The sequence below is a fragment of the Mesocricetus auratus genome, unplaced genomic scaffold (assembly GCF_017639785.1).
Source record: "Mesocricetus auratus isolate SY011 unplaced genomic scaffold, BCM_Maur_2.0 Super-Scaffold_100019, whole genome shotgun sequence".
In the NCBI taxonomy this organism is placed as follows: Eukaryota; Metazoa; Chordata; class Mammalia; order Rodentia; family Cricetidae; genus Mesocricetus; species Mesocricetus auratus.
The window spans coordinates 10,995,300-11,016,845 of record NW_024429200.1 but is presented as its reverse complement, the minus strand read 5'-3'; the positions used below and the strand labels follow the sequence as shown (position 1 = coordinate 11,016,845).

The 21,546-nt window shown below is 47.0% G+C and overlaps 1 protein-coding gene across 1 annotated transcript; it reads left to right on the top strand.

Moving 5' to 3' along the window:
• Positions 1-144: 144 nt before the first annotated feature.
• Cpa4 (carboxypeptidase A4) lies at positions 145-21,237 on the top strand. The gene is made up of 11 exons (XM_040728645.1): positions 145-268; positions 4,016-4,097; positions 4,479-4,613; positions 6,051-6,149; positions 9,825-9,926; positions 11,135-11,239; positions 11,804-11,914; positions 13,143-13,233; positions 14,527-14,726; positions 15,515-15,599; positions 19,655-21,237. Exons 1-11 carry the CDS (start codon positions 201-203, stop codon positions 19,840-19,842), a joined length of 1,266 nt encoding a protein of 421 aa, XP_040584579.1. The 5' UTR covers positions 145-200; the 3' UTR covers positions 19,843-21,237.
• Positions 21,238-21,546: the final 309 nt, after the last annotated feature.

Sequence of the window (21,546 nt, the reverse complement as noted above, 5' to 3'; positions counted from 1 at the left end):
AGCAAGTTCCTGCTGTGCAAATGGAGAGGCTGGGCCTTCATCACCGGACAGGAATGGAGGAGGCCTTGGCTGGGGCCTGCCTTGTCAGAGATGGAAGGGTGCTGGAGAGCCATATTAGCATTTTTGAGGATGTGAGTGTGCCTCGGGCTCCTTATAAATACAGCTTGACTCAGTCAGTGTGTGATTGGCACCTGTGAGACATGAGGTGGTTACTGTTCTTTGGGGCCCTTATTGGGTCAGGCGTCTGCAGCCGAGACAAATTCTTCGGGTGAGTTTCTTTTGAACTTTATGATCATTATTTAGTTGTTTCAGCAATCCAGGAGCCAAATGGAGTGATTGTACCTTAGGTGGTAGAGCTCAGGGTTAGGGCTTGGGCTTCTATAGCTCTTCTGTTTCTGTTTCCTCCTGGACCAGCCACTTCTCTCTGAAACCTGATTTCTTCTGTGAAACCAAAGCTATCGGTCTCTAGAAGCTGGCCCCAGCTCCCCAATCTCCTGCTGGCTTCTGTGTCTTCCCCTCCTTTCAAAGATCAGTCCTAGGTATTTCCGACACCGTTACCTAGGAAGAATGGCCAGACAGAAAGGTTTTGCCAGTTTCTGCCAGGCTTAAAGGGAAAAGCTGGGTCAGAGGCTTTGGGGGGCAGAGACTCTGTCAGTGGTGAAGCCTGTGTATTGCCAGAGCTTTCTCAGAGGTTTCTGGAACAAGGTCCAATAGGTCTTGCCTAGCTACAGCTATGGAAATGCACGCCAGGACTCTGTGTGAGTGTGAATGCATAGACTCCACATGCTCCACACAGAAGATGTGGAGCCGGGGAAGGACAGGAAGTCGGAGAGGCAGGGGGGATGATAGGGATGCTCTGGTACCCGTGTAGAAGAATAACTTGTCACTGCACAACGCCTTTCCTATTGCAAAGCCCTTTCGTGTGCTTTCTCTTGTGGATCATGTAACAGCTCTTGTCAGGCAAGGGTGTTATTTTCCTGAATTCAAACATGAAGAAAAAACAAAAAACCAAAAACCCAGCCTTAAAAAGGTTAAGGAACCTGCCTGAAACTACTCAGCTGGGAAGCAGGGAAGATGGAATGCTGAATGCCAAGCACATACCCCTTTTCTGTAACAGAAGCCAATCAAATGGAATCCTTTATCTCCTTGGTCTACCCGTATATGCGAGAGTTTATTCCCTATTGTATTATCTGGTTAAAGGGACTCGAGGATTGTTTCTTGAAGCAATTAGTTACATGAGACTGAGTAATTTTTATGGGGATGATGGTTCATACCTGCCTCCGCTGCCAAATAGCTCGGAGGGGTTAGGCACAGCAGGTGGCCGAGAAGGAAGATTTTTGCGCAGGCAGCTCAGCGGTAGGTGTGTCATAACTACACTTGCTGCTGCGTGGGCTGATGCATGGAGCTGTCAGGCTCCCACTGAAGCTATTCAGGTGGCTGGAAATCTCTATTTCCCAGGATTACAGACCTTTCTTGTGATACAGTGGGCACCTGGGCTGAGACAGTGGGGCTGGGACCCAGAGGATTCACACGGCAGGAGTCTAGCACACAAGGGGGCCGTGTGCTGGAGCTGACCGCAAACGGATTTAATCAAACTGTGCCATGGCATCACCAAGGCTGTTCTTCCTCCATAGTAGGCACCTCAGTAAAGGTAGAAGAGTCTTCCTTAGGCTCCATCAGCCTGTCCTGGACACCCGGTTCAGCGAATGCAGAGGGAGCTGGCCTCTGAGCCTCTGAGTGCGTGGGGAGCCAGGCTGGAGACCGCTAACGGACACAAGGATGGCGGTTCCTCCCCACCACCCTGTCTCCTGCCCTTGTCACTTGGTTCTCCAACTCCCCAGCCTCTCTTGCTCTCGGGGTGTCGCCTGTCCTAGTTTTCAGATATCTTAAGGATGAGGCAGTGACCAGGATATGTGGAGGTGTTGGCCAGAGCAGGGAGCAGTTGCAGAACTGGTTGTAGTGTCGGTGGTAGCTGGCAAACATCCCGGGGTTCTCTGAGGTCATCTCCTAAGACTGTCAGTCATTGCTAAGCCTGGGCTAGGATGTAGGAGAGAGAGGCACCGAGAACTGGCTGCTTAGCTCTCTTCCTGTTAATAGAGAGGGATAGAGGCTCAGCTGTCGAAACAATTATTGATTGCCCTGGGTGGACAGGTGGGAGGGTGAGTGAGCAGATGTCACCGATCGTGATGCTAAAGTCGTCTTGGTGTACTAGGAGTTGAAGAGAGCCAAAAGAGCTGTTAAAACAGCCCCACAGAACGGGAGGGGCAGACAAGCACCTGCGCATCCCAGCATTTCCCTTCACCCAGGCCAGTTTCCTGTCTCCAGAGAGAGTTCAAGGTCAAGGTCTTCGAGTGGAATTCCAGCTCATGCAGATGGGGTGAGCTCAGCCGTCTGCACTGTCAGGAGCTGGAGAGGCTATTTTCCAAATAGAGATAAGGTCAACGAAGGCAAGAAGAAGTTTGCCCTTTGCAAACTCTGTTTTTAGATGTAGCTGTGCTGATGTTCATAAGGGTAATGGCAGACCCGGCTCTACCATTGCCACCAGTTTTTAGTGCTATTGTACTTGGCTTTGGTTAGGGAAGGCTTCATGAGTCACAGGATCTTGTGTTGAAGATTAGGTGGGAGACACGACCAGGCGCTTAAGGACAGGGATCGCACACAAAGGGAACCCCGTTGCACCCGAAGGCATCTGCATGGAGTGAACATGAAATTTCGGGGGATCTGGAGCCAAGCAGGCGTGCAGAGGTGGGGAAAGATGGGGAAGGTGCCCCGTTCTGCACCGAAACTTCTGCCTTGCCTCTTCCCGCACACGCGAGCCTCGGGCACTGACATCTTACCCAGTCCAGCCACCTGTGTTCAAAGCACCTCTGCAGGGAACCTTGTCTTTTGGACCTGGCCTAGGTCTTCCCAGAACTTTCCAGAACTAAGTGAAGCCGTGGCAGTCCATCCGGCTTGAACCGGTTTTCGGGTGAGGAGCCTCCACGTGAGCCTCACATCGAGCTCCCTGTGACAGAGCCATTCACTCTGTCAACAGGTCCTTCAGCCCACATCTCTCTCCAGCGGCTCCTCCACCATCCACTCTTGTCAAAGGGATGACGCATGTGACAGTGTCGAGTGCGGATTCATTTGGGCCGTCACCTAGCAACGCCTAATGGCTCCGCTGGCTCTCAGAGCGAGCTGAGAGCTCAAAGGAGGCTTTTCAGACCTAGCCTTCTCCCACCCACGCAGGACTCGGGGGCCTCTTTCCCCCACCAGCGCTGCAGGAGCTGAATGATGCACAGGACAAATGACAGAGGGGGGGGGCTGCCACCGGAAGGCTGCTTCTGGGCGCTCTCGGGGCCCGGCAGGCAGCCATGAGTCTCAGGTTGAGCCTGCAACCCTAGTCCACGTTCAGTTCCAACGTAAAGCACCTGTGTGGGGCGGGGAGGAGGAGTCAGTGCTCTCCCCCCGGCCTCCCCTGGTAGAGGGTCTGTTCCCAAAAGTCCCCAGCTCTTCAGGCCTGAAGGTTCTGTCGCCTTTGACAGTGAAGAAGTGTTTCTTTATGCCTTGAGTTAGCCTGCAGCCTAACTCAGGGACATTCCTTTCTGTAAAAATATATGTTTTTCATTATAAAGTAATACGACCACATTACAGAAAACAGATACAAGAGGGAAGAAAGTAAGCCATCCATAATCCCCCGGCCCAAACGAGCACTGGCAGCATTTACTTTATTTCCGTTGTCTGTTTTGCTTCCAACCCATCTGCTTTTTCCATACTCGTAATCATGGCACACGGACAATCCTGTGTCCTGCTCTTTCACTTAATGCTACCCTTCAAGTTATACATAAGCACTTTTTCATCTTTGCCACGTAGCCTTGTTTTTAATGGCTATACGCTATAACCAAAGACTAGACCGTTTCCTTATTTCCCTCCATCGGCACAGCCCTGTCTGGGATGGTGGGCTTGGGGGTCTACTTGCCAGCTGAAAGCTTACCATCATCTCCCTCCCCTTCTTTCTCCCCCTCCCCTCCTCCAGGGACCAAGTTTTTAGGATTAACGTCAGAAATGGAGATGAGATCAGAAAGCTGACTCAGCTAGTGAATTCGGACCACTTTAAGGTATGTGGTTCTTCATCACCTCGAATGTTGAGTTTCAGGGGGAGCAGCCGTTGTACTTGTCTCTATCCCGTATTAGTCACCGATCGAGAGGGACGCGGCAGCGGGAGAGGTCTGCAGAGTTGGGTGTTCACCAGTCTCTTAGACGGGAGGCCTGAGCTTTGGGCTCCCCACTTCTCGTAGCTCTCCTTGTATCTTGGACTCTGTCAGGTACTGAGTGCTGGGCATGTCTGACCAGATACGCCTGTGACATGGGTGATGCTTGTCCTTAGGCGGAACTCAGGGGTCACCCTGGCTTTTGACAATGGTTCTAAGGAACGTGAGCTCCTTTCGTGTTTCTCCCAAGCTGTCTTTTTAACATGACTGTGTTTCTGTTCGCCTCAGCTCAACGTCTGGAAATCTCCCTCCACTTTTGGTCGGCCTGTGGATATCCTCGTGCCCTCCGTCAGCCTGCTGCCAGTCAAGTCCTTCCTGAAGTCCCAGGGCTTAGATTACTCAGTGACAATTGAAGACCTCCAGGTGGGTAGGACTCTTACCAGTCTCACATAAGATGAAGCCACCAATCACGCTGGACCTGGGAGGTTTAAAAGTGTCCAGCGCCATCCTTTCTCACATCCCAGGTGGAGAAATGGAGACAGAAGCAGAGTGTAGTAACTTGTTACAGGGGTGGGTGCTGCAGAGATGGGCGGCGGCACAGATCTTCATCTGAGTCTTCACTTCGCTAACCACTAGTCTGTGTCCCCCGGCAAACGTTTACCCTCGTGAGCCTCCGTTTCATCATTGCTAAAATGGTGATAATGATTCCTACTTCAACTATTTATCAAGACAATGCTTCTATCGACTATATATACTATATCTAACAGTAGTCAGCACATCACAGATGTTTTGATAGGTAACCATTTCCTCCCATCCTCCTTTTTCTTACTTGAAGTTAGTGTGTGTGTGTGTGTGTGTGTGTGTGTGTGTGTGTGTGTGTGTGTGTGTGTACTGGGAACTGATCAGAAGAGACGTCTTTTGAGAAAGGGGGAATGTCACCAAGAACTCCCAGCAGAGGGAACATTGCCATACAGTCCCATAACCTACACTGAACAGCAGGACAGTGTCCCTGACTCACACTCTCTCCTTCACCGAGGTGGGTTATGGACTAATTGGTGATTTGGCCCGGCATTTTCCTGATGGTGTGAGCAGCTGTGAGCTTATTAATCATCCTCACATGTCACAGACATCTGCCAGGAGCCTTCAAAGTATGAGTGGTTATAAGAATTTCTTTGTTTCTGAATGGTTTCCCAAGCTGTGTGTTTCAGAGGCACTGGATACCAGATGCAAGCCAATGTCTAGAGATTTCATACTATAGGAAAACCAAATTGCGCATATGTTACTTCCAGGGAGCAAGTGGGTTTTGAATGGGTAATGCAAATTGGATATTAAAAGGTAAAGTTTTATAGATATATGGAAAAATCTGACCCTCCCTCCTTTTTTTTTAATGAAAGGCAGGATAGTTTTTTTTTATTATTTTTAGTTGTGTGACTGTGATGATCAACATATATAATTTTAGGTTGTGCTTCTTCTGGGTATGGGCACTGAACTAGTTTTATGTACTAAAAAGTTTCGATAGAAACAAGACCATTAGGGAATAGAGACCTTAAGCAGAAATGAACACAGATGATTCCATTGTCTTACTCCACAGAATTAACGCAAACCCCTTGGAAAGTAGTAGCATCAGAGTGTTGTGTAGTTAAGGTTAAAGAAATTTTAGATGTATGAAGCATGAACTTACATTCTCTTGAACTGTAGCCTTTGGCCCGGATAATTTAAGTGTTCTAGTCCCTTTAGAACTTGGACATTTGTGTTTCTTGCTACCATGAGGGTGACACCATCTTGGCCAGCCCATCTACCTACATGAACCTGTGTCTCCACGGGGATCCCTTCACCATGTCGCTGTGTCTGCTTTCTTAGGCTCTCTTAGACAACGAAGATGAAGAGATGAAACACAATGAAGGCCGAGAGCGGAGTGGGGATAACTTCAACTACGCATCCTACCACTCCTTGGAAGCTGTAAGTGTTTCAAAGCAGGCGTAAGACCAACATTCACCGCTTGCTCCATTTTGTAACCTCTCTCTTCATGTCCAGCTTGAGCACGGTATCACTCCACAGAGCGGCTGAAACGCGTGCACTTTCGTTCCTTCCCCTTTGGTTGTTTAACCCTCACCAGCAGCGACGCGCCTGTGGAACAGGACTGCGACTTCCCCTGCAGGCACCCTTCTCAAGCAGCCTTAAAAAAAAAAAAAAAAAACAACAACAACAACAAAAAAAACCAGGCTACAGCGGTAGCATTTCCATTGTAATTCAACCTTCTCCCCCATCAGAATCCCTAGCACAGAATAAAATGCCATGTATTCCAGGCAAGCAGACAAGCGGTTATTTCCAAGGTTAACCAAATATTTCCACTCATTTATCACGACTCCTTGTAATGTATATTTGTTCCACAATGCAATTTGGTGCTGTGTGCAGTTAGAAACCACTTTATATGGCTGACTTTCAAGGTAAGCCAAACCTTGGAATGAAAAACTTGGAGCTGAATAATTTCATATGATACTGGAACTTGAGAAATCAAAAGGGACCTCAGAATGGAAGAATCATTCAAGATGCGGGCCTCTTATGTCCCGAGTGTCTCTTTCATTAGTTTGCAGACTCTACTGGCTTGGGACCCCCCCTCCCAGATTTAAATTACTCTTCTCTCACCTCTACCTTGATGCACGCCAGTCTTTATGAGCAAACACCGAGTTCCTGGCAAAGTTTTCGTGAGGCGTATACCTCCAGTTGTTTTTCTTCTGGATGAGGGATTAGTTCAAAAGCCAGCCAACTATCTCTACTTCTTTCCCATGATTGCCAGTAGCTCTGTTTATTGTGTACACTTCCAACAATTCTGCCCCTTGATCCCTCTTGTGACCAGTGACACACATCTGCAAAACAGCTGGATAAAGTTAGGAGTTCAGTTCAGTCTCGGGCCACGGACGAAAGCATAGCTCAGGGCCTACCCATAACACATTAGCCTCATTAACGTGGGGCTCTCCCCAGCTGGGCTAACCAGTTGTAAATGTCACCCAGGGTCCAAGAGAGGCCATCTGTTGGTCTCACTTTCTCATCTGCTTGCGTCTGTTCCCACTGACTTGGGTGTCCTTGGTAGAGTGACCTCCAGCTAGCTAGCTCTTGTTCCCAGAGGCCTGTGGCTGTGCCATCTCTCTCCTGGCCAGATAGATCACTCGGGGTTCTTCCTAAAACCAGCTTTGAACAGCTCATGTCCTGTGACCACTTAGGCTTTTCTAGGTCTCCAGGGGGAATTCCACCGTTGCTGCTGCAAGGCTTTCAGGTCCTCATGGGGTGACGGCTGGCATGTGAACTCGCACCCCACATCTCGATAGCTTTGGAGGTTTTTTAAAACATTTATCTACCTACCCACCTATCGTCTGTCTGTCTAGCATCTGTGTATACGGCTGTCCTTGTGCCATGGAACTAATGTGGAAGTCAAGAGGGCAATCAGTTTTCTCCTTCCACGGAGTAAGTTCCAGGATAGGTTTCGAAGCTACACAGAGAAACCCTGTGTCAAAAAATAAAACAATACAAAAACAAAACAAAAAAACCCAGAAACAAAAAACAACCCTCCTCCCCAAAAAACAACAACAAAAATACAGATGAAGGACTCTCCCTTGATTAGCTGGGATCCACACTTGGGTTTGTCTTATTAGACTGAATCATCGATGGATCTGGTCTGGTGGTTTTTGTTTTGTTTTGTTTTGTTTTATTTTTTTCTCAAGGCAGGGTTTCTCTGTGCGACAGCCCTGGCTGTCTTGGAGCTCATTTGTAGACCAGGCTGGCCTCGAACTCATAGAGATCTGCCTGCCTCTGGCATTAAAGGTGTGCACTACCACTGAGCAGCCAAATAAGACAAACCCAAGTGTGGATCCCAGCTAATCAAGGGAGAGTCTTTCATCTGTATTTTTGTTGTTGCTTTTTGGGGAGGAGGGTTGTTTTTTGTTTCTGGTTTTTTTTTTTTTTTTTTGTATTGTTTTGTTTTTTGACACAGGGTTTCTCTGTGTAGCTTCCGAAACCTATCCTGGAACTCACACTCTGTGGACCAGGATGGCCTCGAACTCATGGAGATCTGCCTGCCTCTGCCTCCTGAGTGTTGGGATTAAAGGTGTGTGCCATTGTACTCAGCTTGTTTTAACTTTTTGTAGGTGACACTCTTTTCTCATGGCCCGTGGCATCTCCTTTGCTTTCCTTCAGTCTCTAGGGTCTGTGGGTTGGGAGAGTTTCCAAGATATCTCCCTCCCCTCTATTTTGAGACACAGTCTTGCACAGCATGTAACCATGGTCTCCAATTCCCTGTGTTGTTGAGGTTGCCCTGGAACTCAGGATCCTTCTACCCTCTGAGTGCTGGAGTTACAGGTGTGTACTGCCAGCCTGCTTTACCAGGTCCTGGGGACTGAGCCCCGTGGCACACGCGTGCTCAAGAAGCACCCTAATTAACAGAGTTACACACCCAACTTTCAAAGCCCTCTGTGAGAGAAACAAGAGTTCTTCTCCTCTGTTACTCTCCACTTTATTTACTGATTATTTTTATGAGACAGGGGCTCACATTGAACCTGGGCTCAGTGGTTAGCTAGACTAGCTGGCCAGTGAGCCTCAGGGAACCTCCGGTCTGCTCCCCATCACTAGTTACAGGCGCACGTCATCACGCCCAGCTTTTTATGTGGCTGCTGCATGGCAAGCATTTTATTCATGGAACCATCTTTACATTTACTTTTATTTTATTTTTGAGACAGGGTTTCTCTGTGTAGCCCTGGCTATCCTGGAACTCACCCTGTAGACCAGGCTGAGATCCACCTGTCTCTGCCTCCTGAGTGCTAGGATCAAAAGCATACCACATGTGACCTCTTTTCTTATTTTATATTATACACAATCTATTTGTATTGTTTGTGCAGGACACACACACACACACACACACACACACACTGTGAATTTTTCTTTATTTTTTATCTTTTTCTGGTGGAGAACAATTTGGTGAGCCGTGCTGTTGAGAGCCTTGGTAGGCAGGCTTATTCTGATAGTCCTGTCTGGGATGATGCAAAGAATCATACTTTGGAGCAGCATCTGTTTAAGTCTCTCTGCTTTACTTAAGTGGACTATATTTTGCAGACAACTGACATGTGTTGTCCTCTAGGAAGCTGCAGAAAGTGGCTGTTCAGGAAGTTCCCTGTCATAGCGTTCCAAGCTGATATCCAAGGTCAGGGTCTCAGAAGAAACATAAGGCTGATAAGATAAAGTTCACAGACACCAAACACATAATGGAACAGAAAGTTTTAAGTTTTGTTCTTTTATTTTATTTTATTTTTGGTTTTCTGAGACAGGGTTTCCCTGTGTAGCCCTGGCTGTCCTGGAACTCTCTCTGTAGATCAGGCTGGCCTTGAACTCACAGAGGTCCGCCTGCCTCTGCCTCCTGAGTGCTGGGATTAAAGGCGTGCGCCACCAACACCCGGCTTGCACAATGGAACAGAGTTTTAAAATAGCAGTGAGTTGGGTACAGTAGCGCATGCTTGTTGCACCAGTTTTGGGACGAGTGAGGTAGGAAGGCTCCAAGTTCAGGACTAGTGTGGGTTACATAGGAACACCCTAACTCAAAAAAAATGTTTTTTTAAAGTGTCCTTGGTTCACTTTTCTACACTTCAGATTTACCACGAGATGGACAGTATTGCCACAGATTTCCCTGAACTGGCAAGCAGAGTGAAGATTGGAGAGACGTTTGAAAAGCGGCCCATGTATGTCCTGAAGGTGAGGCTCAAGGCCCTTTCAAAGACCCCAGCTTGACACAAACTTCTGGACCTGAATTTTTGGACCTGGCTCTGGTCTGTGAAGGGAAGCTGCTTTTTAGACCCCATTGGCTGTAAGAAAGAGATTGTAGCTTCAAGTCATCTTTGCTTAATCAGATATTTCGATCTGATTGAATCCTCTGCTTTTACCTACTGTAGGTGTGTTAAAAAGAGCATATCCCTTTCTGTTTTGACTGAGATGAAAGGAAAGGCTGTTAGCATTCCTTAAGACTCCCAGAGGCCTATAGTCTGCCTTGACTCCCACCTGGCAAGTTAGGGTAGGACATGAACTCTGTTCTGCTTTTGGGGCCTCTTCTTGGAAAAGAACTTGGGCTGCTTACATTAAGGTAGATGGAATTTTAAGCCTAGCCTCGGGTTGCTGGCTGCATAGAGCCCCGTTTCCAGATATTTTTTAACAGATTCTGGTCTGTATTGGCAAAAGAGGTGGAGAGCTATGACAATGACATCAATTACATAAATATTCCAGCTGAACGCATAGAAAGGGATTTGGGCATAAAAACTAGGGAACAACTCGTGATGCTAGGAATTCACCAAGTCCTTAGCTTCGTAGGAGCCAGGTTTATAGTAAGTAACTGGCAGGAGGGGGGGCATCACTGAGCTGGTTCCTTTCAAATAATTACATTTAGATTATTTGCCCATCTGATAGAGACCCCGGTTTCATTAGCACCAAGCTCTGACCCATGGAGCCCCAGTGCTATGGCAAAGGCAGGAAGCAGAATTCATTACTGCTGTTTACAAAGAGCTATAGTGGAGCCCTTTCCTTCGTAATTTAAAACCGAATTCATTTATTACATCAGCAAAAGTCTGGTTCATGCACCCTTGTGCCTCTCTCTGTTGGGAAACCATTTGAGATCTTTCAAGAGACACACTATTATTTCTAATCGCACTAGCATTCTGACCTACAATACCAATTGTTTCTCCTTTCCATTTACTCCCAAGGCTGGAGATGTTTGGGCTGCCCAGAGCTGCAGCCAACCAATTAAGCTCCCAGGTCACGGATAAGCCTGATAAATAGATGGTGCCCTCAGGAACATTTGGTCTCTGAATTATCTTAAATGAATGAAATGAATAGGAGCGGGCTGGGGAGAGGAGAGGTGAGGAGAGATGTGGACAGGCAGGTCATTTTCTGGCCTCTTTTTCCTTCTGCAGTTCAGTACGGGAGGAGGCAAGAAACGGCCAGCCATTTGGCTGAATGCAGGCATCCATTCCCGTGAGTGGATCTCACAGGCCACTGCCATCTGGACGGCGAGGAAGGTCATGTCGCCTGGAATTAGTCAAGGATTCTGGTGGGCCCGGGGTGGGGGACAGACACATCCCATGTACCTGGGTCCAGGGGATGAGGTAGGAAGGTGCTTTGTACAAACCTAGTAGGCTAGCATCTTCTCAGATGGGAGAAGTGGTCAAAGCTCCTCTGTCAGCCACCTCACTGTGGCTAAGTGACAGTGTTTGTGAACAAGCTAATGATGTATTCCAAAGGTGGGCCCTGCCAAAGGGACCAGAACCTCACTCAGCACCCAACTCCGATACACTTCACCTTCATCCCCTTCCAAGTCCTGCAGGACTCCTGGGTTCTCAGATTGCCTCCAGACCCTTCAAAAACTATTGTGAGCCAGTGCCCACTGTATGTGAAGGGAGTGAACAGAGCCATCTCCTGTCACTCAATGACTTGCAGTTGGTACTGCCGTTCAGCTCTGTGCCCAGGCTTTTGAGAGAACCTATGGGGGCTTCAGAGGGTGGAGACCATCCTAGGAAAGCACCTGCACAGGCCTACAAACTGCCACGATGTAGCTGACAAGTATGTTGACTCCTTCTGCTTAGATTGTGACTGATTACCAAAAGGATCCTGCTGTCACCTCCATCTTGAAGAAGGTGGATATTTTCTTGCTGCCTGTGGCCAATCCTGATGGATATGTATACACACAAACCCAAGTGAGTAGTTCTAAGGGGCCAGGGCCTGAGCTGAATACACCGGCTGGATTCCATATTTTGCTAGTGCCCTTGGAGATGATTTCTCCATTCGACTCTCCCTTGGGGTTTTTCTTTTCTAGTCACCCTCTGAGCTGAGAATCACCAGGGAATATATTATTATTATTTACAGAGAATAGTCTAAGACACTCTCTGTTATGGGTCTTGAACAATTTCCAACATTTTGCCCATCTTCTATTCCTCTTTTTTCTCTCCTACACAATTTATTTTCTTGACATATTTTAAAGCAAATCCCAGACATCATGTTATTTCATCTACAACGACCTTAGTATGCATCTCTAGCTGATGATAATAATAATAAAAAACCACCACTACAGCACTGTCACCTTTGAAAAATTAATGGAAGTTCTTTAATATCCTCTAACACCCCCCCCCATTATTTTAAAAATGTCTCCTAGGAGTCAATTTGTCGAAGTCAGGATCCAATAAGGTCCGTGCACGGAGACTGCGGCGGGGCCTCTGAGGTCTTTAGTCATTCAACAGCACCCCCAAACACAGCCTTTTAAAATGTCACTCATTTGTTGGAGAAACTAAGTAATTTCCTGTATAACGTCTCACATTCTGCGTTTGGCTGATGGCTTCTTTGTTGTACGATTTAATTTGTCTCCTTATTCCCTGGTTGAGAGTGTGATTGAATTCAGGTGACTGTCTTAGAATATAATGGGCCCTGTGCACGTCTGTGGCATGAGTGATCAGTGGCCATTGCCTCTACTTCTGCATAAACCAATAATTATTCAGTGCATTCATTTGGGACCGGCTTGGTTCTTCTATAGAAAGTTCTCATCAGGGCAGCTTGAGGGAGTCACTGTCACTGGTTTTGTTTTTTGTGATAGTGTCTTACTGTGTATGTATTCTTCCTGATTGGCTTGAAGCTATGTAGAGTAGGTTGCCTCACAGACATCTGCCTGTCTCTGCCTCTAAGTGTTGGGACTAAGGTGTATGTCAGCATGGCTGGCTCCAAATCCCTTCTTAAAGCCAGAAGTATACTCCTTCTCCTCTGTGAGGGGTGCAGTCAGAGCACCCAAGCAACAGAGACTGGAGTCCAGATCCCCCGCCCCCTCCCTGTAGGCCACATGCAGCTCAGCCTACCTGTTGTGACCACAGCCTCCAGAGAAACCCTTCACTACTCCTGTATCCTGACATAGCCTCAAGTATTTGGTGGCTTTTTCAGAACCGATTATGGAGGAAGACACGGTCCCGGAACCCAGGAAGCCGCTGCATTGGTGCTGATCCAAACAGAAACTGGAATGCAAGTTTCGCAGGTAGGTGGGGAGATGGTTTCAGATCCCACCAGCCCTGAGTGAACCTGTCCGTGCATGCCTGCAGTGTGGGATAGGGAGTCAGTTTGCATTCTGGTTTTGCTTTTCCAGTCACTGAGAGGACATCCCGCAGGCTCTCTGTGTCTATGTGTTCTGTTTAGTTTTTAAGTTTTATTGTTGTAATTTTGAAAGGGAATGATTAGTATTCCCCTTCCTTCTAAGCGTGGGTCAGATGGTCTTTGCGTTGTGATTGTGACAATGTTAACTTTAAATCTTTATTTATTTAATTGATCGATTGTGGTGAGGCCTTGTGCGTTCCTAGTCAAGTGCTCCACTGCTAAGCTGCCTTCTCAGCCCCTACACTAGGTGCATGATTCCAAGGCTCCTTCTTAGCCCTCACCATTCCAGCTTTGCCTGGGCAGATCGTAGCTGGGTAGCAGGGCTCCTGGTGGCAGTAACAGGCAAGACTGAAACCCCAGCAGCTGCGCTTCTGTGTGTTAGCGCCAATCAGCAGCTGGCCATGGCGAGGGCGAGGGAGAATCACTGACCGAGATCTGAGTTCCAGCTGTTTAGAAACATCCCCACAGAAGTGCCAGCCATTGTCCATGCATTTTGTTCTTCTTGCTCATCCAATGGACTTTTGTTCTTGGAATTCAGGGATAATCTCAAAATTGCATGGCTGATAAAAACTATGAAATAAGCTCACCTTCTAGTTTTAAATTCAGCAGTGTTCCTACTAACACACACACACACACACACACACACACACACACACACACACCCCAAGGCATGCTTTACTGTGAAACAATGCAGAAAACAATCTATTTAAATACCTGTTAGGTAATCAAGGGATTTTTTTTTAAACCACAACAAAGATTATTTTTGGCAGCAGTTGGCCATTAAGACCTGAACCAAGAGAATAAGTTGACACCAGAATAAATGGAGTCATTTTCATTATTTATTGGTATTCATATTAATTATCAAGCACACTTATTAATTACAACTCGTTCTTGAGTGTGACATTAATTATTTATGACAACTGCTATTAGCACAATGTGAGGTCAACTCTACCCACTTAAAAAAGTTGCAATAGTTTTCCTTGTCATTTGTAGGAGCACTCCTACAACCAAACCCCCTCCCTGTCCCCTCCTCAGAATCTGTACCTGCCCTGAGTAGATTCTTGGGGGCATCTTGACAAATACCTGTCCCCCATCCCAGCCAAGCGTGGGTTGGCAGTCCTCATTTCTGTCTTCTTGGCCTGTGGGTTACTCGCTACTATTTAACTCTCCTCTGCAGGAGAAGGGGCCAGTGACAACCCTTGCTCTGAAGTGTACCATGGCCCCCACCCCAATTCTGAAGTGGAGGTGAAATCGGTGGTGGACTTTATTCAAAACCATGGGCATTTCAAATGCTTCATTGACCTGCACAGCTACTCACAGCTGCTGATGTATCCCTACGGGTACACAGTCAAGAAGGCCCCAGACGCGGAGGAGTTGGTAAGCAATGGGGGGCTTTTGCCTGGTCCCAGACTGCTTGACTTTGGCAGGGCCAAGGTGACTGATGGGTAGCTTCCGAGCCTTCGTAAGTCCCTCCCCGCCCTTTGATTTGTGGCACATCAGATCCGCTAGGGACAGCCTCTGTGAGTTCTGAGACTTCGTCCAGCCTGCACAGTTGGTTTTCTAAGTAGAATGTGTGACAGGTTCACTACTTGTTAAAGACTGTGGTTTGGCACCATGATGGGAAGGGAAGGCACCTTCTCTCTGGTTAAGGAAGACGTGAAGGAGGGTAAAGGTCATAGCTTGGGTTCTGTGTCACAGCCCATGACTCACTCCTGGAATAGGAAAGGTACCTATAGATGGACTAGTAGGGGTAGGGTTGGCATCTTCAGGATAGCTGCAGGCTTGTGCCTACACGCTGGTCTGCTGGGGCACCACCCGATTCCCAGGCCACCACCAGCCCACAAGTCTGTGGCTTGAAGATGCCCCACCCAGACTCATGGCTAGATGAGGACCAGATTTTGGTTCTCTCTTCCAGGCTTTTCCCTGGAACATACTTGGCCTTCTGTCATGTTCCTGAACACGACATTCCTCTCCCTTAGGCTAGCTCAGTCATCTGTCTTAACTAGATCGCTGCAGGGCTAGCAAGCAGCTCTTTAGGCCTTCTTCAGGCCTTCCGAAAGCTCGCAGGGAGCAGTTCCAGTCAGAGTGTATATTACACATGCTTTTCAAGTGCTCAGTGATCTCTGTCTGCCTTCATCCTCTCACTCTGCCGAATCCCTTACCAGGACGATGTGGCGAGGAGTGCAGCCGCAGCCCTGGCTTCCCACTCCGGCACTAAGTATCAAGTAGGACCGACTTGCACCACTGTCTGTGAGTATTCCTGGGTATGGGGTACTGAGAAAGGGAGGAAACTTGAAATAGGGTGGGGGAGAGATGCAAGCTTTATTTGCTGTGCTATTGTCTGGTTGTGTTAGTGGTTGGTGACAAACCAAAATTCTCTGTGACACATGGCTACCTTAGGCTGTCATCTTCGTCAGCGTCAGTACCGCTCATGTGCTTGCTGTGTGCCTGTCAGTGGGTAGACTCTGCTTTCCTCATTGTACTAAGGATACTGTAACATGTATTATCAAAAAGTTGTCAAAGTCTGTCCTCCATCTTTATATGTGTGTTTCTGTCTGCAAGTGTGCACGTGTGTACACGTTATGTGTATGTGCAAGTGGAAGCCAGAGGCCAGTGCCGGGTGTCTAATTTCTATTGTTTCCTACGTTGTTTTTTTGGGACTGGGTCTCTCGTTGATTGGCTAGACTGGTAGGCCAGCAAGTTCCAGGGATCTGCTCATCTCTGCTCACCAACACGAAGGTTACAGACCCACGCCGCCATGTCTGCTGGGTTACGGACCATGTTTCCATGTCTGCTTTGACCTGTGTGCATGCTGGGGATCCAGACTCAGTTTTGAGTTGTTTCCCCAGGTCCCAACTTTGTGTTGGGAGATGGATGGTAGTGATAAATGGGGCATATTTGTTTTGGTCTTATCTGAGCGTTTTATTGGATTTCTGTTGACATCTTGCCAATTCTCTTATTTTGGGAGTCTGTCTTCAGGTGATGGGGAAATGTCATACCTCACAGCTCTGGCTAAATGGCAAATGTGAAGAACAGCTCTGCTCCCTTGTAAGGGAGTGTGTCCATCTACAGTGCCTTCCCCATAGCAACCACTGATCTCAGCTCTCTCATCTCTGTGTGTGTAGCTACAGGGCAGCTTAAAGCAGTTAGCATGATGCTGGTGTTTGTCTTGCTAATTGCAGCAACAACCATTAATTATTCATTGTTTATTGCTGTTAGTGTTGTTAAATGGGAGCTCTTCAGAGGACAGACACATCTGGGGACTCTCTCCACCCTCTGCTTAATAATCCAGAAATGATCATGGATGGATGGAGAGAGCTAATGGAGACTCGCTAGGAGCCCCTTGAGGAAGTCTTCCCAAAGATCTTTGTGGGTCACCAGGGTCCCTGCTTTTGGGTCAAACAACAGTTTAAATAATGGTCTTGCTCAACCACATCAAACACATTCTTTCCCCCAGCCTGAGTTGTGTCAAGTCAAGGGATATTCACCAGATACCTCAGAAGAGGAAGGCTCTCCCGAGGGTGCCTAAGGGTCATAAAACTTGCCGTCTTTCAAGAATATTCTGGATTCTTCACAGGTCTTCTCTGCCTCCATTGCTTTCTAGTAGAGTAGTCAGTTTTTTTTTTTTTTGTACATTAAAACCCAGAAGCTCTGGTGTGTGCTGGACATCTGTAACTACAAATGCTGGCCTTTTCTTAGAGCCATTATTTTAGACAGAAGTAATTCACACTTTTTTGCCTACTTAAACAGAACACAGGGGAAAGAGTTCAGCCCACCCGCACAGTTGAGTGGTTTCTGAAGATTAATTATTACAACCTGAGGACTCGATATGTCATTTTAGACTGTAAGGTCCTTCTAACTAGCCCCACCCCATTTTACTGCCTTAAGTTTTGTCTGCTTTTTTTTTTAAATCATGCTTTTTGTAGTTATTATAGAAAACCATGAGCTTCAGAGTAGTGTTCTCATGTATCTATGTCATGCTCATACACGTCTGTTACCTGCCGCCCACCTCCTCCCATGGGCTTGAGTCTGCTCTTCAGACCTGTGTCCCCTTCCTCCTGTAAGACTGTCATGGCCACCTGCTCAGTCTTCGAGCCAGCTGCTTCTTACATCTCCTTTTCTCTTTCCTGATTCTGATTTACTAAAGGACTCTGATCTAGTAAGTTTTTGGGCTCATCTGACTAGGATAAATCATGGGTTTTAAGGATGTTTGTGACAGCGTTACTTATTACCACAAAGGTCTGGTGAGCATCTAAAATCCCCACTAGGGAGGAGAGGGCTGGACAAAGACAGTGGGTGGATTCATGCAGGGGAGCATTAGGCTGCCCTTAAATGAATTAGATGGATCAATGTGCACTAGTAGGGAATGATAGTCAAGTGTTAATTGAAAAATAGAATGTGTAGAATGGTGTTAATGGTATACTCCTACATGCACATGGGCATGCATGCATACATGTATGTGTGGGTGCACACATGTGTGCGTGCATGTTTTTTTTAAAGATCTGGGGAGATAGCTTGATTAGTAAAGGACTTGCTATGCAAACATGAGGACCTAAATTTGATCCCGCAAATCCATATAAACCAGGCATTGTGTTGTGCACGTTTAAACTAGTACTAAAGAGATAGAGACAACTTAGCACAGCTGGTGAGTTCCAGGCCAGTGGGAGTCCCAGTCTTGAGACATAAGGAAGACAGCACACCAAGAAACAGCACCCACACATGAACATGTAGACATACAAGTAAGAGTAGGTACACACTCAGCAAGAGATTAAATAAAATGAAGTTTATGGACCTGATCACTTGGAATACCAAGCCGAATCCTAACTTAAGTATCTTAAGTATGTTATGAAGTACTTGAGTTTATCATATAAAGAATCACTGGGAATGGTAGATATTGTTTGCTTTTAGCTGGAGCATTTTCTCAGGGCACAAATACTGTGGAGAGCACACATGGATTTTTGAGAGCATAGCAGAGCCCATCCCATTCCCTTGGGAACATGCAGTCTTCGTGGAAGCTGTATCTTTAGAGAAGTGTGCCCATGAGAAACGGTTCCCAGGAATAAGGGAAAGGAAGGGACTTATCAGATGTGTTAATCCACCAGATGGACCTCAAGTCGATGGGGTGGACCACTTAAAACGATTTGGGCTTAAATTCCAGCTCTATCATGTTTTGCCTGTATTTCCTTAGCTGCTTTCCCACCCTGAGCCCGGGCTTTTCCCATCTGTAAACTAAGGGTGTCATGGCCATCACTGGGTTTTAAAGATTAAGATAGCATGAATATAAAGTGTTTGATATAAGGACTAGCTCATGGCAGATGCTGAAAAGAAAACATCTGCTATTGTCGTCATTAGTGACGATTGTCATCGTTTTATCAGGGGTGATCACCTACATTTTGCACTTGTAAGGCAATTCCTGCTCTGGTAGTCTGAGAAGCAGCGGAAAAATAGAACTCCTATGTCTCTCAAGTCTTCCGGCAAAGGGAAGTCCCAAGGAATGCATTTCCCTTTCCTGTGTACCAGTTATCTCTTGCTGTGTTAAGAAAATTAAAAAAGCAAAAGGAGACTAAAACTTCTCATCTTAACCTTTATTTTCTTACTCTGTTTATGCGGGCCAAGAATTCAAGAGCATCTTAGGTGGGCCACTGTGCCTAACCAACATTATGTGGATTCTAGGCATTTGAACTCTACTTGCATAGCAAGTAGCTTGTCAGCTGAGCTGTCTCCCCAGCCTTGGGAATGAGGATTGAAATCTCTTAGTTTGAGGCTTGAACAGACCTTCACGGTGCAGGATGACGTAAGCCCTATGGATGGTGCCAATGTGCCTTTTTGAACATATATGACTTAGGACCTGATGACTTTCAGAAAGAACTGGAGATTCTAAGGAACTCTATTCTGTAAACGGACTTTCCTTTGGGCCACCAACTCACAAATAACAACAGGGAGACTCATTATGAAAGCTCAGCTTAGCTTAGGCTTGTCCCACTAGCTCTTATTAACCCATATTTTTATTAATCTACAGTCTACCATGTAGCTTTACCTCTCTCCTATTTTGTGCATCTGGCTCAACTCGATGGCATCTCCCGAGTGCCTTGATTTCTCCTTCTCCTCTTCTTTTGTCTCCCTGGAAATCCTGCCTATACTTCCTGCTAGCTATTGGCCATTCAGCTCTTTATTACCCAATCACAACAATCTATGTTCACACATGGTACAAACATCCCACAACACCATCCAGGAAGCACTCTAGCCCTTTCCCATAGAACCCTGAAGGGAAGGAGGCTTCACTGGTATTCTCTTCTGCCTTACAGACCCAGCTAGTGGGAGCAGCATCGACTGGGCATATGACAACGGCATCAAGTATGCATTCACATTTGAGCTTAGAGACACGGGGCACTATGGCTTCCTCTTGCCAGCCGACCAGATCATCCCCACTGCGGAGGAGACTTGGCTAGGACTGAAGACGATCATGGAGCATGTGCGGGACAATCTCTACTAGACGAAGAGCACTCCTGTTTTACCCATCAGCCACCACTGAGGCCACTGTTAAAGAAGATCACTTCTTCGTGCATGGGTCAGAACCATCTGGACTGGTAGAGACCAGCTGGTTCCCTTCAGCACTGCTCCCCAGAGATCACACATCCTGGTGGCGGGCCTGTGAGGAGCTCTTTCATCGGTCCTCTGTTCTGCCTCTCTACCCACGCATGGTTGGGAAGGCCATACTCCCAGTCATTGCTTCCTGGTGGTGTATGGCTCCCTCACCTTTAGAACATCTCTGATGGCTTACTAGTCTCTACATGTAGCCAAGTCAGGGATCTGGCTCTGGTGGGGAACTATGGGAGCTGCTGGAAGAGACAATGCTTATCTTCAGAACTCCCTGTGTTTTCTCTTTCTGACGTGTTTTTCTTTCTTTTAGACAAGGTCTTACTATGTTGCCCACACTAGCCTGAAACTCCTGGGGCCAAACAATGCTCCTACCCCAGTCTCCCCAGTACTGGTGCCCAGCTCAGACACACACTTATCTTTGAGGAACAAATCCTATTGAATCACCAATACAGGTCTTTCTATCCTGCTTGTTCTTCCTATCATTATTATTATTATTGTTGTTATTATTATTATTGAGAGAGGATCTCTCTATGTAGCCATGCCTGTCCTGGAACTTGCTACGTAGGCCAAGCTGGCCTCGAACTCACAGAGATCCCCCTGGCTTTGCCTCCAGAGTGCATTAAAGGAATTAAAGATGGGCATCACCACACCTGGCTCCTCTTAATTCTTTTTTATTGACCTGAGTACACAGTTGAGCTCTTGTTCATCACAAGGCTCGGAGTTCAGATGATGCCCATTCTTTTTACCCTCTTCTCTTTATATTTGACAATACTGGGACCCTCAAAAGGGCCAGTTGTACCCTAGGAGATGCTCACAGGGATCATGGATGAGATGGGGGTGGGATGCAGGGTTACTCGATTAGCACCGGCTGTCCTGTCGGCATCGTCTCCACTCTGCCTTTTGAACTTACTTCAAAGATCTTACCCTCACCCCACAGGTCCTAAATCATCCCCATGGCCTGGACAAGCTCAGGGCCTCAGCACACTCCAGCTTGGGCGCTGCTAGTGTTGCCTGTGTTTTAGTCTCCTGGTTTCTTTCCTCCTGTGTTTAAAGTCACCTTCTATTTTTGCATCCTGGACCCTGAGTACCTACCTGGAGCAAGACTTCATCAGCCAGACACCTCCCCCATCTCTCCTTAGCACATACCATCTGTCCTGTTTGTGTTGTGGTTTTTGTTTTTGTGGGTTTTTTTTTCCTGTTTTCAATCATGTCTGTAAATCTTAACCTTCTGCCTAGGATTTGGGCAGCATCTGGTGTGTCCTCATAAGCCAATAAATATTCAATATGGGTCTCGTGGTCATTCTTTATTCTTTGCTTTTACCTGAATAGAACTGAGCCACAGTCTTGAATATGCAGCTCTTTATAATGTCACAAGTAAATTTTAATCCCTGTCCCCATTGCATGACATGCATGCAGGCCTATTTCATCAGGCAGAGGGGCCTCTGGGGCAATGTTACCTTGGTGATTTCACTCTGGCTGGTTCTAGTTCCTTGGTTTTCAGCCCAGAAGCTTGATATCCACAGCTTCTGTGTTGATTAGACCCGGGGATGCTGACTCACGCCTTCCGAGCCCAGATGAGGCGGATGATAAAATCAGA

Excerpts from the sequence above, each read along its gene's own strand:
- Cpa4 (XM_040728645.1), top strand. The coding sequence starts at position 201 with ATGAGGTGGTTACTGTTCTTTGGGGCCCTTATTGGGTCAGGCGTCTGC. Across the intron at positions 6,150-9,824 it reads CCTACCACTCCTTGGAAGCT|ATTTACCACGAGATGGACAG; the intron begins GTAAGTGTTTCA and ends TCTACACTTCAG. Across the intron at positions 13,234-14,526 it reads CTGGAATGCAAGTTTCGCAG|GAGAAGGGGCCAGTGACAAC; the intron begins GTAGGTGGGGAG and ends TCTCCTCTGCAG.